At 40.0% G+C, this 15,874-nt stretch overlaps 1 protein-coding gene across 2 annotated transcripts in view; it reads right to left on the bottom strand.

Moving 5' to 3' along the window:
• POLA1 (DNA polymerase alpha 1, catalytic subunit) overlaps positions 1-14,712 on the bottom strand; it is a 185,875-nt gene extending 171,163 nt beyond the window's left edge. Inside the window, exons 1-12 of one of the 2 annotated variants that reach the window (XM_058854715.1) lie at positions 14,530-14,712; positions 13,040-13,164; positions 11,984-12,080; positions 11,433-11,513; positions 10,542-10,657; positions 10,231-10,293; positions 8,622-8,720; positions 7,556-7,751; positions 7,154-7,343; positions 6,078-6,253; positions 2,511-2,623; positions 1,938-2,054 (exon numbers count right to left, since the gene is read on the bottom strand). In XM_058854715.1, coding sequence (XP_058710698.1) covers positions 1,938-2,054; positions 2,511-2,623; positions 6,078-6,253; positions 7,154-7,343; positions 7,556-7,751; positions 8,622-8,720; positions 10,231-10,293; positions 10,542-10,657; positions 11,433-11,513; positions 11,984-12,080; positions 13,040-13,164; positions 14,530-14,560 — 1,404 coding nt within the window. In that variant the 5' untranslated portion in view covers positions 14,561-14,712. The remainder of the gene's footprint in view (positions 1-1,937; positions 2,055-2,510; positions 2,624-6,077; positions 6,254-7,153; positions 7,344-7,555; positions 7,752-8,621; positions 8,721-10,230; positions 10,294-10,541; positions 10,658-11,432; positions 11,514-11,983; positions 12,081-13,039; positions 13,165-14,529) is intronic. The other variant, XM_058854724.1, reaches the window with a different exon arrangement.
• Between the last annotated feature and the right edge of the window lie 1,162 nt (positions 14,713-15,874).

Consider the following 15,874-nt stretch of genomic DNA (forward strand, 5'->3'; position numbering starts at 1 on the left):
TTCCCCATGAGGGTGACCAAGTGTTATAATATTTAAGTGAAAATCTCAACAGTGTCTTAGTGCTCCCACTTCCCTACTCTTGTATTACATCCAAGGACCCCACATGTACTGCAGCCACATACCCAGACAAGACTATTGGGTTTTTTGCCCTGAGTTTTGTGTAAGCTCTGTAAAAATCTGACAGGTTTTACCTTGTTTTTTAAGAGCCATCTTTGAACGTTCAACTGCATTACTCTATTACCTCATTCACATTATTCTTACTTGGTACACCATGGAAAAGATGGAGGTTTCCCAATATTCTGTAAGCAGATCTGTGTCTTTTTGGAGACACTTCTCCCTGTTTCCTTTCTAGATTACAAGTGTTTTCATCCTCTCTTTTAAGGAAAAATAGTTTTTCTTTGAGTTCTCTCTCCCTCATTCCTGAAAGGATTTTTGAACAGTGAGCTATCAGCAACTTGTTTTTTATCTATTGTTAAATTTACTCCTGATCCCACATGTAATTATGTTATAATCAACTATACATGAGAAATAACAGAAAACACAAAAACCCAAATTTACATCAGAGTTTTAAGAGAGAAAATCAGCTAGAGAAAAAAAAAAAAAGCTTTTACAGAGTACTAATGTCACATCCATTTTCCCTGAACTCTATAAATAACACACTAAGATACAAGTTGCTGAAAAGATGTCATGTCTTGCATGACTTTGCTATTTGAGAAACACTGCTCACATTTTCACTTTAACAACTTAAACTTTCAGAATGACTCTAGCTAGCTTTGGATGAGATGACCTCCTGAGAATCTTTCCAACCTGAATTACCACACTAACTGTTTTTATTTTCCCTCATTTACATATTGTTAAATTCCATTCTTCCTGCATTTTTACTTGTCATCTCACTTGCTGATTAACTATTCAGGAATGAATCCTGTGAAATCACAAGATTGCCAGGATGGGAAAAGCTAATGAAAATCAGCTTTGCCAGACTAATAACACATTACTTCAAGAAATATAAACTTTTCTTAGCATTTCAGTCAGAACAGATTTTTCCTCTAACTTGAAAGTTTGCCACATTTCCCTTCCCAAGCTTCCCACCTCTGCCCTCCCCTGTAAAAGACAAATGCTCTATGTAAATGGATAATAAAGCTTTGACACTAGCAAACTAATTCAGTCCAAATCTGCAACATTATCAGCACTATCAGCTCTTTTCCTGCAGAATCATGACAAGTATTCTATTAATTTATGTGCAAAGTTTCCATTATAGCAATATTTCATTTTTCCAATGTCATTTTAAAGATTTGTTGAGCAAACAGAGCACAGCAAAACAACACTTGTAAGACTATTGCCCATAACTCTAAGCACAGAACAGCTTTCAAGACTGAGTGACAGTCCTCACTTGTTACCTCCTGCATAGCCACACTATGACCATCCACATTCTGAACAGCATGCACTCTAAAAAGATAAATCTGCAAAAGTGAGAAGGATGAGACATGCCAAGAGATAAAGTTCAGTAAGATAGTTCATCAAATGCAAAGCCAGTGTAATCCCAGAGTATTGACTTATCCACCAGACAACATCATCTTTCATTTTAAACTCTGACAGCACGAGCTTTAGGAATCAGGCTTTAGGAATCAGAATTTCTATCTGTTCTGCATTCTCAAAAACAGCTCAGCAAGGCAGCCCGACACTTAACCCAGTTTTAAAGAATCTAATGAGTGAGTATTTACAGTATACTTCTGGAGGAACAACCATGTTGTATTTACCATTCTTAAAGGAATATAGGTATTTTAGATGGTTTTTACAAGCAGGTACATTTACACATGTCAGGAGTTAGGTACCTGCATTTTGGCACAACCTCCCTCCTTGGACAGTGTCTCAATAGCCTTCCCATCTTACAAACCAGAACAACAGAAAATGACCAAACAGGATGCTTGCAAACAAACCTTGGATTTGAACTTCATGATCCTGTACTTTGGTGAAATGCTGTCATTAAATTCCTTGAAAACACTCATTATAGTTACTGGAGTCTCTGTCTCTTTACCAGTAGATAGGTCCATTTCCTCAAAAACAGAAATGAGGTTTTACAAATTAACAAAAATGTCAGCAAACATGACAACAAGTTGAATTTTACTTTGCTATTATGAATCATGTATCTCTGTTTTTAGGAAAAACTAAAATGCAATCAGCCAAAAAATCCCAAATTTAGAAAAAATTACTCGAAACAGAATGTTTAAAAAAAACTAAGTTTTCTAGTAATACTTCAAGACCACTTTATTTGCCAAGCAGCAAGACTAAGGATAAAAGTTTGCCTGCAGTTGTTAGGGTCAGAGGAAGTGACAGGGCTCTACTCTGCAGCTCACATGTGATATATTGTGTACACATTGTTTTTAACTTTACCACCTACATCAGACAACAGTGGCTTCTGACAGCTTCCATAAACACACTGCTAAACTCATAACCTGCCATAAGCAGAATGAAAGGTACTTATGTTTGATGTGCTTAAAAGTCACACTTACTGTTTCACGTGGCAGCAGATAAACAGTTCTCTCAATATTTTTCACTGTCACACAGCAGCTGACATAGGTGGTTGCAGATTCAATCCAAACTTTGCCAAACAGAAATACCACACCTAAGGGAGAAGGGCAAAGAATTCAATATGCAATTTCAAAATTTATCATTTCTAATCTTGCTGGAAGCAGCTTATAATGTATTCTTGCATTGAAACACAACCACTTCTGTGTTAGGTCCTTGAAAAACAAATCTTTCCAATGTATCAGCACATTCTAAATTGTTTTAAACACCAGCTTTACAAACAGACACCTGTATCATTCTTCATGTCTCTACCTCCATTGCTATAGTAACACCTGGTATGTAAAATTCAAAATGGCATTACACAGCCAATCTCAAAATTCTGTTCTGATATTCCATTGCTGCCTGTATTAGTTTGATAATCCCTGGAGAGAGGGAGGAAGGAAAGAGATGTCAGTGAAAGCTGAAGATTATCAGAATGCCTATGCTGTCAATCAATCCTCTAACATGTGCTATCTACAGTTTTTCACTCTTCAGCCAGACCAGTACAATTAACTCCTTTTCCCTACACTTCAGTACCATGAGACCAAGACTCTATTGCCAATAAAACCTTTAGAAATACATTTTGAAGACAACAACTAGAAGCTGATCTGCTTTCAAGTGGCTATTTTTAACAAATGAGGACACCAAAAGATTCATGACATTCCTAGGAATCCTGGATGCCAAGACAGCAGTTGTAACCAAGGGAGACACTCAGAATGATTATACAGAGCAGGATTAGTGGCAACCGACTTCACTGTGGACAGTTACGGTACATGCACATCTCTGAGCCTAGAGAACTTGGCAATAGCACAAAATGATGCAGACTGCTAATCAAATTATGTCAAACTTTAAAATAACATAGTACCAAGCCACCCAAATGTCACAAACACTTTGCAAATTACAAGTATAAAAAACTTCCAAGTACAACTCAGAAACCTGGCTTTACCAGGTTCCCTTCAAGCTCCAAACAATTTGGAATTTGATCATATGAAAGACACTCTTTCTACAGCATACTATTGATGAAAAAAGAAATATCCATGCTGAGACTGTCTCAGAAACAGGTTTTTATGCATAGAAGATTTTGGAATCTGCATTTCTCCTTGGCCTGGCAATGCACAAACAAGTCCTTGGTTAAGAGTTATAATTTATCCTTGCCAGGAGATCTATCAGGCATAAAGGCACCTTTCTTAATGCATTAGATCAAAGATAAATCAGTGAAGATGCAGTAAGATGGATGACAGAGTCAAAGTGACAGGCTATGAAAAATCATTTTCTGAGTGCTTGGAATAGATGTGAACAAGACTACTTTTGTCAAGGATAGAGAATGCTGAGGTTTTGAAGATGATGAGAGCAAGGATACAAGCTTCAGCTGCACAAAGTATCTTAAGAAATTTTAATACAGAGGCAATCTTGAAGATTTAGACAGTTTGAATAGAAGTATTGAGAAAGAGCTCCAATTGCAGATCTAAGTGACAGGGAAGATGAAGTTCTTGTCCCCAGCAATCTTTTACTTTTTTGTTAAGGGATAAAAAAAACCCACCTCATATAGGTTTGTATCATACAGAAAGATGAAACTGTGAGAGAGACCACAAAACAGTAGCTGACTGCTTGAACAGGCAGAAATATTAAGAGCATGGAGTAGTTAATCTGTCAGAGGAGTACATATAAGCAGGGGAGGTAGAAAGAAGGATACATGAGCCAGTCAAAGATAGGGTAAAAAGCTGCCCAGATTGCAAAGACAAACTTCCATCAACTCTAGCACAGACAAGTAAGTGGTCTTAATAACCAGACTTCACAGAATCACATTAATTTAGAATGGAAGGAACCTTTTGAGATCATGCAGTTGAACACACAGTATCACCCCCACAGACAGTAAAAGCGGAACTAGCTTTAAAGACTTTTCAGAGACACTTCATGCAAAACCAAAAAAAAAAAAAAAACGAAAAAAAGAAAAAAAAAAGCAAAAAAAAAAAAAGCAAAAAAAAAGCAATGTAGAGGTATCAAACCCTATCCCCTGCAAGACTATGGAAAGAAGAAAGAAAGAAAATATCCAAATAAATCAAAGCCTGTGAAAAGCAAGATCATGCTACTAAATGAACCAAAAGGTAAGCAAAGTCAAGACACAGAGAAAATGTCTTGCAGAGGGGAAAAAAATAAGGGCAGGTTTTATTCATTATTTCTTTAAAATGTTAATAGGATCACAATTCTCGAGTTCTCTGCCTAGACCATAAAGGGAATTATGAAAAGTAAGGCTCCAAAAAATCATTAAGTTTGAAAGAGTCTTATGATTATGCTATAGTATTTACTCTTCAGGCAATGCATTTGACATCACAGCAAATGAGGCATAAACAAAGATCATGAACATGTTAAACAAAAAGCAATATCAAAATTTTCCCTTCTACATTACTAATTGAAAACAGGTGCAGTCTTTATTATTCAATCCTGAAAAAGTCATAATGAGAAAAAAACACTCCTTGCATGCGAGGAACAGAAATCCTTTCATAATTATGTTCCATTCAGCAATCACTGACTTAAAAGACAAAAAAAGGAAAAATAACAATAGCGGGTTCTTTAAAAGTAGCAATTTTATATTAGAGCTATTGATTTCATCAAGATATCTATGATTATTACCACCCCCATCACCAAGCTGTTCAGCCCAGCACAGTCTCATATTTAAGTTTGGCATCCCTACTCACAACAAAAGGTGTTAACAAAGAAATGTATCTGACTCAATGCTTAAAGCTTCAACCGAAAAAAACCTCCAACAACATGTGAAAGAACCTTCTGGTAAACACACATGAAGCACAAACTAGAAACCCAAGATCCTAAAGCTGCTGATGAAATGAGGGGATAGATGGGACGTGCTCATAACAGATGTGAACACAAATTGTTTTGTCAAAGCTAAGATGAGAATGATGCAATTTGAAGATTAAGAGAGCTAGGATTCACACTTCAACTGCACAGAGTATTTTACCAATCTTAATTCAAAGACAATCTTGAAGATTTAGTTTGAATTAGGGAATAAGAAATACAAGACAGACCTGGTATTTTTCCACCTTCCTCCCTTGACAGACAGACCTTTCCTCTGTATAAAATCATGCAACTTCTACGATAGAGGCTTTTTAGTCATCCACGTGAATTTTAAGTTACTTTTCCAAAAACAAGAAAGCATGCTCAGTCATTGCATCACTGAGCAAGAAATTAACAACTTCAGCTTGTTCCCAGAGCATAGAAGACTTTAAGGACAATGGGTCACCAACACTGGACAGTGCTAGTAAGTCGCTTTTACTTCCCTACCTCTATACTAGGCCAAGAGATGACACTCTTCTCCCACTCACAGTGCCCTGCTCTGCAGACAGAGGTGCAGAGAAACAAGAGATGAACATCTTGGAGCACAGAGATACAGGGAACTGGACATAATTCAGTCAAGTCTGAAAACCCCAATTTTCAAAAAAGAAAATCTGAACAAAAAAGATCAGATCAGCATTTTCTGCCTTTAACTGAACAGTTACCTGGCTGACTGAATTGATCTTCATAAGCATCCAGCCAATAAAACCTTAAGACTTGATCATCACTTCCCCCATTCACAAGTGGAAGGAGATTGGGGTCCAGCTGAACTTCTGTTGCTACTAGATCAGCTTCGTCCTCATCAATTCTGTCCCAACCTGAGAGACCTGGGAGAGAACTTCTGCAGGTTTTGCAGAAGAATAAAAAAAAAACAATTAAAATTGTGCCTTTGCAATAATCATCATTTTGCTTTTTTTCCAGGCCTACACCTTTTGTTTTCCTTTCCACTACCAAGCAGCATTCCCAACAGTTGGGTTTCCTCAGGGGTCTTCTGAAAAGAGGGATGGAGTGACAGAAACCCACATTTAAGTATGGTTCTTGATACATCATACAAAGGCTTTAAAAATCAGTCAGCTGGTATTTCAGCCTTGGTCACTTCAAGTCTTTACATACCAAATACGACCATCCATCTATACAAGTTGCTTAGTGGTAACAACTAAGTGGATTATTTCAAAAAAACTACCTTTTCAGTCATTAGATGTTTAGGTCTTTTTCATCATTCAATTACTTTACAGTTTGAAATATTTTCTTATGTAAACATATGATTCAAGATTTTCCAAACAATTAAAAAAAACAAACAGGGAAAAGCCCACCTTTTTTCCTATTTCCAAAGACATAGCTGTTCACCATTACTTTTAGCAACAAAACTTTTACCTCCATCTATTAAGAAATACTTTCAGATTCACTTAGACCTAAGTATTGTCAGAAATTCCTTGTTTTTGCTTACTGACATCAAAGTTCAGTATTTAACACCTACATTGAGTCACCTCAGTGTGCTGAAACACATGGTGTTACATGCTAGATCCCAAAAATATCAAATATTTTTCAATTAAGTAACTAGTAGCACATTACCGCTCTTAACATAATTGCAATAAAAAAAGCATTGCATAGCATTATTACCATTCTGTCTATATCACAATTATCCCTTTGGCAAAGACAATTATGAAACTAAATCTAAGGTTTATGGAAATTGAGAGCTTTCTTAGTGGAAGAAAAAACGGGAAAAAAAAGAGATTCTTACAAGACAGATGTCTCCTTCTTCTCTGATTCAAGCTGCTCAGTCTCTTTCTTCTCAATTTCATTGTCTCTTTTCAAGCTTTCAGCTGTCTCAGGTATAGTTTCCACATGCTCTGCTTCCATAGGTTCATCAAAGTCCTCCTCATCAAAATCCATAATTTCCTGATCATCATCTGGAAGTGCTGCAGGTAGAACTAAAGGCTTGAATCATTAAAATGACACACTGCATACTATAGCAGTATGCAGTGATAGCACACTACAAGCATGACCATAATATACAGTATTAAGATAGAAAAAAAGTGTCACATTTAAGCTATCTAAAATAATAGAATTTAACAGGTGTTTTAACACTACTATACCATATTTAAAGAGTTTCCAGAACTGGATTTTGATTTACTTATGATACCTTTAGTAGCTTTCTCTCCTACTGCCTTCACTATTCCCTCATTTTCTATAGGTTTTTGCACATGCTTGGTGTCCTCATTTTCAGAGACTCTGACAGATTTTGCCGTATAATTGGGATGTTTAGGATGAAATGCAGCTGGAGGAAGAGTTTCCTTTCTGACATGAGCAGAAGCTTTCTTTGATATAGAGGTGATTACCTGAAAAACATTTCCACCATGAGTTAAAAATAATCTTGTAAGAGCAAAGAAAGAAAAAATAAACAACGAAACCTTTCACTTGCTATTTGCAGATCTAGTAACCAGGGCTAGAGGAGAACCTCCACATATTTTGCACCATTACCCCCTCTTACTACATCTCCCCTTTATTTTTCCAATTGCTTTTCATTTTGAACACAACTGTTGAGTAGCACTGGTGATTATTTTCAACGTTAAGAGTTGATGTCACACAAGGTTTCATACATCAGATGTGTCTAAACTATTCCATTTTCCTTCTACAGACCATTACAAACTAACTATCTCATTGTATTTCCAGCTATAAAGTCCCTTGCATTTACCAGAACTCCTAACAAAATGCTGGCCTTCCATCCTTAGCAGCCCATCCTCCTTTCACTCCAAAGTCCTCCACTAGGGAAAACTTCTAACCATAGTTTCAATTTTCCATTTGTTTTCCATTTCTGCAAACAATTGGTTTCTTATCCTTTTCCACGCTCCTGCTTATTTCACCTCCCATCCTCCTCTCTTTACCACAAGGGTCTTTTCTATCTTTGGAAAAGAGATAGAGCAGAAATTCACATTCATGTGATGCACTGACCATTGTAACAACAGTTTTATCTGTCAAATGTAACAGCTACAAACACCTACTTATACTACAGACACAACACTAATTGTACTGTTTGTGCGTTCACATGAAAGGAGATGCGGAAAAAAGCAAGTTATGCTGTAACACTGCTATGGAAACTAAGAAGAAAGTTAATTTGCAGGAGGAGAAATAAAAGCCAACCGTATACTAATCAACAAAAAACACAGATAAGTGCTAATCAATAAGAACATCTTTCTTTTCCCCTTTACCTTAGAAGTTTGGGATGGCACAGAGAAAGGATTGCGTGGTACTCCAGCAGATCTTTTCCTTTTCAGCATTATAATTGGTGGTGGACTTAGCTGAACTGTCTGAATATTGAAAGAACAGTGAAATTGACAAAAGGAAGAACTGTTTAGTGTTTTCTTTTGCCTTGGTTAGTAACATTTTTCCATCAAAGTGAAAGAGGGACACCAATATTCTTTGCTGATGAAGAAAACACCTCCTGATACAAAACTCAGCCCAATAAAATAATGTTAACTGAGCAATCAGCCCATGAAGATGCACTAGATTTTTTTGGGGAGGAAACTATCTGAGAAAAACTGCCATCAGGAAGTGAGACAGTTTTCAAACTGGGAATTTCAATACCTAACAATGCCTTTACTGCACAAGTATCAGAATAACTTGTGTTGTTTTTCATGCCTGCTGATGCAGTAGTATCAAACACGCATGCCCTATGAAAGGCAGAAGTGTTCTTTCAGCACTGTTCCACTAGAGAAAAACACATTTTAACTTATTTATATGTACAGGTATTTTATTCTCTAACCTTATCAACAGCTAATAACAAAAGAAATTTTACAAAACAAACAACAAAACAAAAAAAAAATTAGTAGCTAACTAGTATTTAAGTGAATAGAAACCATAGTGTAATTATTAGCATTATTTTCCCTAATCAATGCTCCACAAATTTGACAGCATTAAAATGCATTTCTTTAATGATACTGGGAAGGGAGCAGGGGGGTTGGGAGGGGAGCAGAGGGGTTATAATAGCCTCAGTCAGATATCATAGGGAGGAATAAAATAATAAGAGCACAAAACTAAGAGAATAACTTTATATTGGGACATCCTCTACCCTTTATTGCGCTGAAAAAACATGTTAAGATTATTATTAAATAATATTAAATAAAATATTAAAACATATTAAGATACTATTATGGCTGCAGATTCAGTATCTCACCAGTACAGCAATTTCAGCATTTGCATGTGAGCAATCCTTGTGGTTTTAAGAAATCTTGCTGAAAGAGCATTAGGTATTTGAGACAGTCCAACCCTGTCACAGCAGCCATCCTGCACTCCTGCCTCCAAGGGAATGTTAACCTGGTTCTCTGCAGCAAATGGTGGGAAGCAGGAGGCAGACAGAGGTTCAGGTTGTATCACCTGCTGAAACACTGTTCCCTCAGCTCCTCCTGTGAACCCACATAGGTCAGATGTAGATGTCCTACAGTTCCCTGGCTGAGGGGTGGTGACAGATACACAGCACACAATTCAGAGGCAGCCAAGTCCTCTTTCACTTCACAGTGACTAAAACTCTGAAGGCTGCATTAGCTCAGGCTCCACATTACCTAACTAGAAACCATTTGTAATCAGGTCATAGAGGTATTGCCTTATGAAGCAATACAGTCATGCAACATCTGCATGTTGCATGCATCTGCATGGTGGAGACAAGAGGCCAACAGCACACATATGTGGAATATATCAATGAGATGTGCTATGGAGGAAATCAGATTGTCTAGTTTCACAAAAAAATGCCTTTTTTTGATATGTTCCATGACAAATTAATAGATTAAGGTTGTTTCCACCACATTTTATTAACATACTTACTTCAGCACTAATATCTTGAAGAATATCCCCAAGTAAATCATCCTTGGACAGGTCCACAGTTTTCTGTAAGGTAAGATTAGCCAAACAATTCTGTTAAATGTGCAAACCCCATCAGGAGAATAGCAGTAAATGACTAGAGGATTTCCACAAAACACACACAATGTTTTCAGAAATGCTCCATACACAAGAGATCGTAATAGAAGCTTGTCTTGCTAGACAGAAGAAACTAAAATGAGCCGTTGGTTTACTCCACTCCCACTAAAACTGTGAACAAGTCAAAAATATTTAAATTCAAAAATGTAAAAACTTACATCTGTGTTTTTCTTCCCAGCACTGGCCATAAACATAGATTTAATTGTGTTTGACTTTGACACCACAGGTTTTTTCACGTTCTTTTTATCAGTTGTAGATGTTCTGCCACCTTTTCCTACCAAAACAAAAAATTAAAATTTGTGAAAATTACATAAGAAAAGTTCAGTGTTTACAGGTCCAGTTATTATCAGGGACAGATAGCCAAGGTAGTCTATTTCTTCAAGACTTCAAGGTAGTCTGGCTGAAGTGAAGCCTAGTCATCTTTCAGCTTTATAGCAGCTGTCCTGCACACACAAAAAACAAAAAACCCTCTCAACACCCTGTGTTTCCTAGTCATGTTAGAGATGCCTTTTGCATACTCCTGAAAAAGTACAAAGATACTTTACATGGAAGCATCTCCAGGGGGAAAAAATGAAGAGTCCAGGAGTTTGGCACTAGGCTTGGATTCTCAACATCAGGCTCAGTTTCTCAGTTTGCCACCAGATCCCATAAAAAAGTTGAGAAAAATCACATGAGCCTAGATTCTTACAAACATGAAAGTAATTTTAGTGGTCAAGAGAGACCACACATCTTTTAGGCACCAGCTTTGAAAACCAAGACTCCTTCCAGATGCATTTGCTCTAGAAGTGAATCCCCATTCCACAGATGACTGCGAGCAGCAGTGCCCCAATCATGCTGAAGCAGTTAACAGCGATGTGATCTCAATTTGTGAGCCTTCTTCCTCTGCATCACCAGGGCTGAACAAAATCCACGGGCACAGAATGACAGAGCTCCAAGTAATCTGTCATTTGGCCATATTTACGTCATATACTGATGACAGGAAGTTGCCCGTTTTGGGTAACTTTTAAAAGACCCTGGCAGACATTGTTCAGTGGTCACATGCAAGTTACCTTTCTTATTGGAACTAAGAGCATCATCATCCAGATCTTCATCAAATATTTCCCTTCCATCTTCGACATAACCTATCCCATCTGTAGAAAAATTGTTAAAAAATTGCAGTTGAAATTCTGTCTTCTGATATTCCTGAATTTTTTACATATTTAAACACTTTTCCCCCTTTAATATAGAGCAAAAGTTACAAAAGCAAGCATTACAAACTACAGCACTCTCAGCTGTATCTTCTATGAGACTAAATATATTCTTATATGTTTCATTAGAAATTACAATTTTATTAAAAAAAGTACTGTTATTGGTAACACTGATAACTGGAAATAAAATTTCAAGAACAAGTCTTCATGGAAAAATATTTTCATTACAATCCTTACAGACTATTATGAGAACAAAGCAAATATTAATTTCTATTAAAAGACTGCCTTTCTCTTGTCTCCTAAAACAAATTTTTTAAGAATGTAGTAACAATAACTTACCTCAAAGCATGAACATTATGAAGCCTAATTGAGTTATAACATTAGAACCAAAATAACCCTCCAAATTAACTTACCATCATCAACAATCCAGTCATCATCCTGACGGTCTCTGACCATCTTGGAGTATTCATCCTCATCTATTTCATCATAAACACCCGTGAACTCCTCAACCTACAGTTAAGGTATACTGAGGATTAACAGTTTCCATACCATCAATACTGCAAATCATCAGTCAGAACACAGAAGCTCCCAAGAATGCACTTAGGGTTCTTACACTGCTACATTGTTCACAACTAGTAAGCACAGTTATTCATTAAGTTTCTTTTTTGGAAGAGATAATAGGTAAGTTATCAATTTTTAAAGTTATCACAGTATACTGAAACTCAAAATCTACTGAAGCACTGGCAGAGATTTAATTGAAAATTACTTGCTTTATTGCTCATTTCATATTACCAAAAAAAATTTAAATAAAAAACCTAGCAGTGGAGACTTCTGACCTTGGCTCTGCTCTCAAACACCAGCCTGAGCTCAGTGAAAAGGAAAGGGATTTGATGTACCCAAGCAGAGTGCTCAGAGAAAATTTGCATGTTAATGATCTACAGACTTCTGATTTCTTTACATTTTTTCACCTCAATGAGGAAGTCACTTCCTGTTGCCATCACGATTGGACAATGTTACAGTATCAATGTTACACTGCCAGATTTCAGTTCCACCACTTAAATTTTGGTCTCTTTGTGGAGACACAGCATATCAATATTAACGGATTTCAGCTCTGAAATTAAAGTTTAAAATCATCTGCGATAAAAAAAAAGTACTTCCTGTCATAACATTAACTGTGCAATTTTAAAAATTAGTCCTTCCCTGTGGCATAGCACTCAAGCAATGGCAGGCATGTCTGACTTGCAGTTAACAAAATTGGGTTCGTTTTGAAAACAGAAATAAACAAATAAATTATATTAGAAACCAGAAAACTACAGCTACATTAAGGAAAACATACACCATTAAAAACACAAAAGGTTATCTGAAAGGCTTGTTTTGTTTCCCATAACTTTTACATATCTATAAATGGTGTTTAAGCTTCTCAGCCCACATTCCCTTTTAATTAAGAATAAAAGATGAGGAATTTTCACCTCATATTTTAATTTTTCCCCAGCTTTGGCTTTTTTCAGACGTTCAAGTGCTTCTTGCTGGCCCTTTCTATTCTTCCTCTCACGTCTAGAACGTGATGCTGCAAAACTTCCAGACTCAGTCATATCTGTATTTAATTAGAAACAAGAGAAATTAGTTTAACAATGAGCTGTTAGCTTTGGTACTTAAGTGTTCAGTGATGCACTAATAGATGACTGTAGTTTTGCTTAAAACCAAAAACCTACTTGGCTAAAAGCACAGTCACAGATGGCTCTTCCTAAGCCAATTCTAGAATGATACTGAAGGCATGGCCTGACAGGGAGCTCAAACAGCCCTCACATGCCAGCTCATGCTCAATGTGAAGCCACCACCTAGATTTCCAAAACACCTCTCAAATCTCATCAGCCTTTCCCTGTAAGGCATCCCCCCCATCCCTTCCTTGGGAATTTCCAGCTCCTTTTATTTTGCATGTCTCCATGACAACTCAGGAATACCAGACTTAGAGAAGGCCTACACTGCTACAAAGCAGTGATGTTTTTAGGCAGTTTCACAGCGTTTGAGTGTGACCAGATTGAGACAAACTAGTAAACTGTTGACAGCTGACACCCCATTTCCTCTTCCACTTCCTTCCCTTCCAAATGCTCTCCCCAGCAAGTTGCTTTCTACTTCTCCTGACCTTTTTTCTTCCTCTTCATTTGGGTGAGGAGCACTTATCTGACCACAATGGACCAAATCCAACTTCTAAAAGCAGACAGCCCAGGGACGAGGCTGCGGGTTCAGCCTGAGGAGCCGCATACGCCGTGCAGGCAGAGGAGACCCAAGGCTGGCCGGAGGAGCAGGGCAGTCCCCTCCTGGTGGCAGCAGGACATCACCTTGCGAACAGAGCTGCACCCCGGCAGCGCAGCCGAAAGAAGTCCGGATTTGTATTGCTAAGGGCTGGGGTAAAAAGGGCATTTACACTGCCTGCCGCCCCATGAGGGAGAACTGCAAAGACGGACCACTTTGGGAGCGCTTATCTTCCGCCAATCCTTCACCTTTACTGTATGCCAGCGCCTCAGGCAAGGCGCTCCTGTGGGACAAGCGCGTTTCCAGCCCCAGCCTGGACCACCCGCGCCCGCCGCTGCCCCCTGCGCCGAGAGCGCTCCCACCGGAGACGCGACACGGGAGAGCCGCGCCGCCCCCCTGCGCTCCCCGCGGGGCCGTGCGGCCCGAGCCCGCCCGGAGAGGCTCCGGCCCCGCCGAGCGGCCCACACGGGGCGCGGGACCCCCGCGCGGCGCTCTCCGCCCCCACCGCGACCGACCGACCGCCGCGCACGCGCGCTCCCGCGCCCGCTGCGCGCGCGCTCGCCCTCGCCGCCGCCAGCGCCGCTGCCCGCGCCGCTGCCCCGTCGCCCCTCCGCGTGACAGCGAAACGCCGGCGCCTGCGAAGGACGGGGACAGGCAGGAGGACAAGGACAGGGGCCCCGGCCGCCCCGCCGCCCCCGCGTCTCACCGTCCCGGCCCCGAGCGCCGCTCTCGGCCATGGCGCTCGCGCCAAAGGCTCCCGAAAGTGGCGCGAGACGGGAGCCCCGCGCGCCGCCGCCGGGGCCGCATCCAATCAGCGGGCGCGGGGGCGGGGCCGCCCCGGGCGCGGAGGGTGCGCGGCCCGCGGGAAGGGCCCGGCCGCGTCCCGCCCCCGCCGGGCCCGGAGCGGGAGCGGAGCTCGGAGCCGGGCGGAGCCGCTTCCTGCGACAGGCCTGCACCGCCGGCCGCCAGCCAGGCCTGGGCTGGGCCCGCCGCTGCGGCCGCGGCTTTGCAGCCGTTCGTTTGGCGCCGGGGCTCGCGGTATCCCGCGAGTTGCGCCTGAAGGATCTGAGCACGGCTCCGACTGCTGCACGGGCCCATAGCCCGTACGGGTCCAGTGCCGCGGTTGGGGCAAAGTCATGTTAAAATGCCTTGTCATAAATATATCACGTCTAAATGTGTCTGGTATTAAATACATCTGAGCTGGGAGGAGGCGGTGGTTGATGGCAGTTGGATAAAGGCTGGAGCCAGGCTGGAGCCTGAGGGTGAAGGATCAGCTGCAACAAAATTCTCAGCGGGAGAAACGGGGACTTCCCACACGGTTTCCATCGACCTGTAACCCCTGAAGGTCGAATAATGATCATGACTAACATATGTAGGAGTCATGGTCTTTTTGCATATTTAAGGTAGGTGTGATGCTCTATCACAAGTTTCAGGAACTTCTTCAGTAAATGACTCCCTAGAGTCTTTCAGAGGCAGGTAGTGGGTAGCCAGCTGAGTGACAAAATACGTTCATATATATGTGTGTGTGTGTGTGTGTGTGTGTGTGTATGTGTGTGTATGTGTGTCTCTGTGTATTTAATATAAATGTAATTTATATAGTTATGTGCACATATATATATATATATGTAATATTAGATGCCCTCCTGTTTTCCAAATCCCTTTTTCTTTTTTTTTTTTCTTCTTTGCTACAAATCAGGGGGAAAAAAAGGTATATTCAGACTGGATTTCTGATATCTTAAGAGGCCAAGTGTGTGGAAGGCTCTGAGAAAAGACCTGCCAGACTTTGTCTTGTATACCCCTGACTTGGTCAGGGTGGGGAGGTGGGGTACATTCTCTTCATTTTGATGCTACAGAGATATCTTTACTCAAATGTGTCAAGAGCACTTGCACAACAGCCTTCAGCTGAGGAGCAAGGACTGTGTCCAGGAAATTAAATATTTCAGTTTCAAGCATAAACGGGAAAAGGTTTTAAAAGCTTATTTAGCAATTTAGACAACTGAAGCTTTACAAAAGCCCTCTCTTCTAAAAGGGTTCAGATCTGTGTGCGTGCA

This window comes from Poecile atricapillus, chromosome 1, assembly GCF_030490865.1.
Source record: "Poecile atricapillus isolate bPoeAtr1 chromosome 1, bPoeAtr1.hap1, whole genome shotgun sequence".
Lineage (NCBI taxonomy): Eukaryota > Metazoa > Chordata > Aves > Passeriformes > Paridae > Poecile > Poecile atricapillus.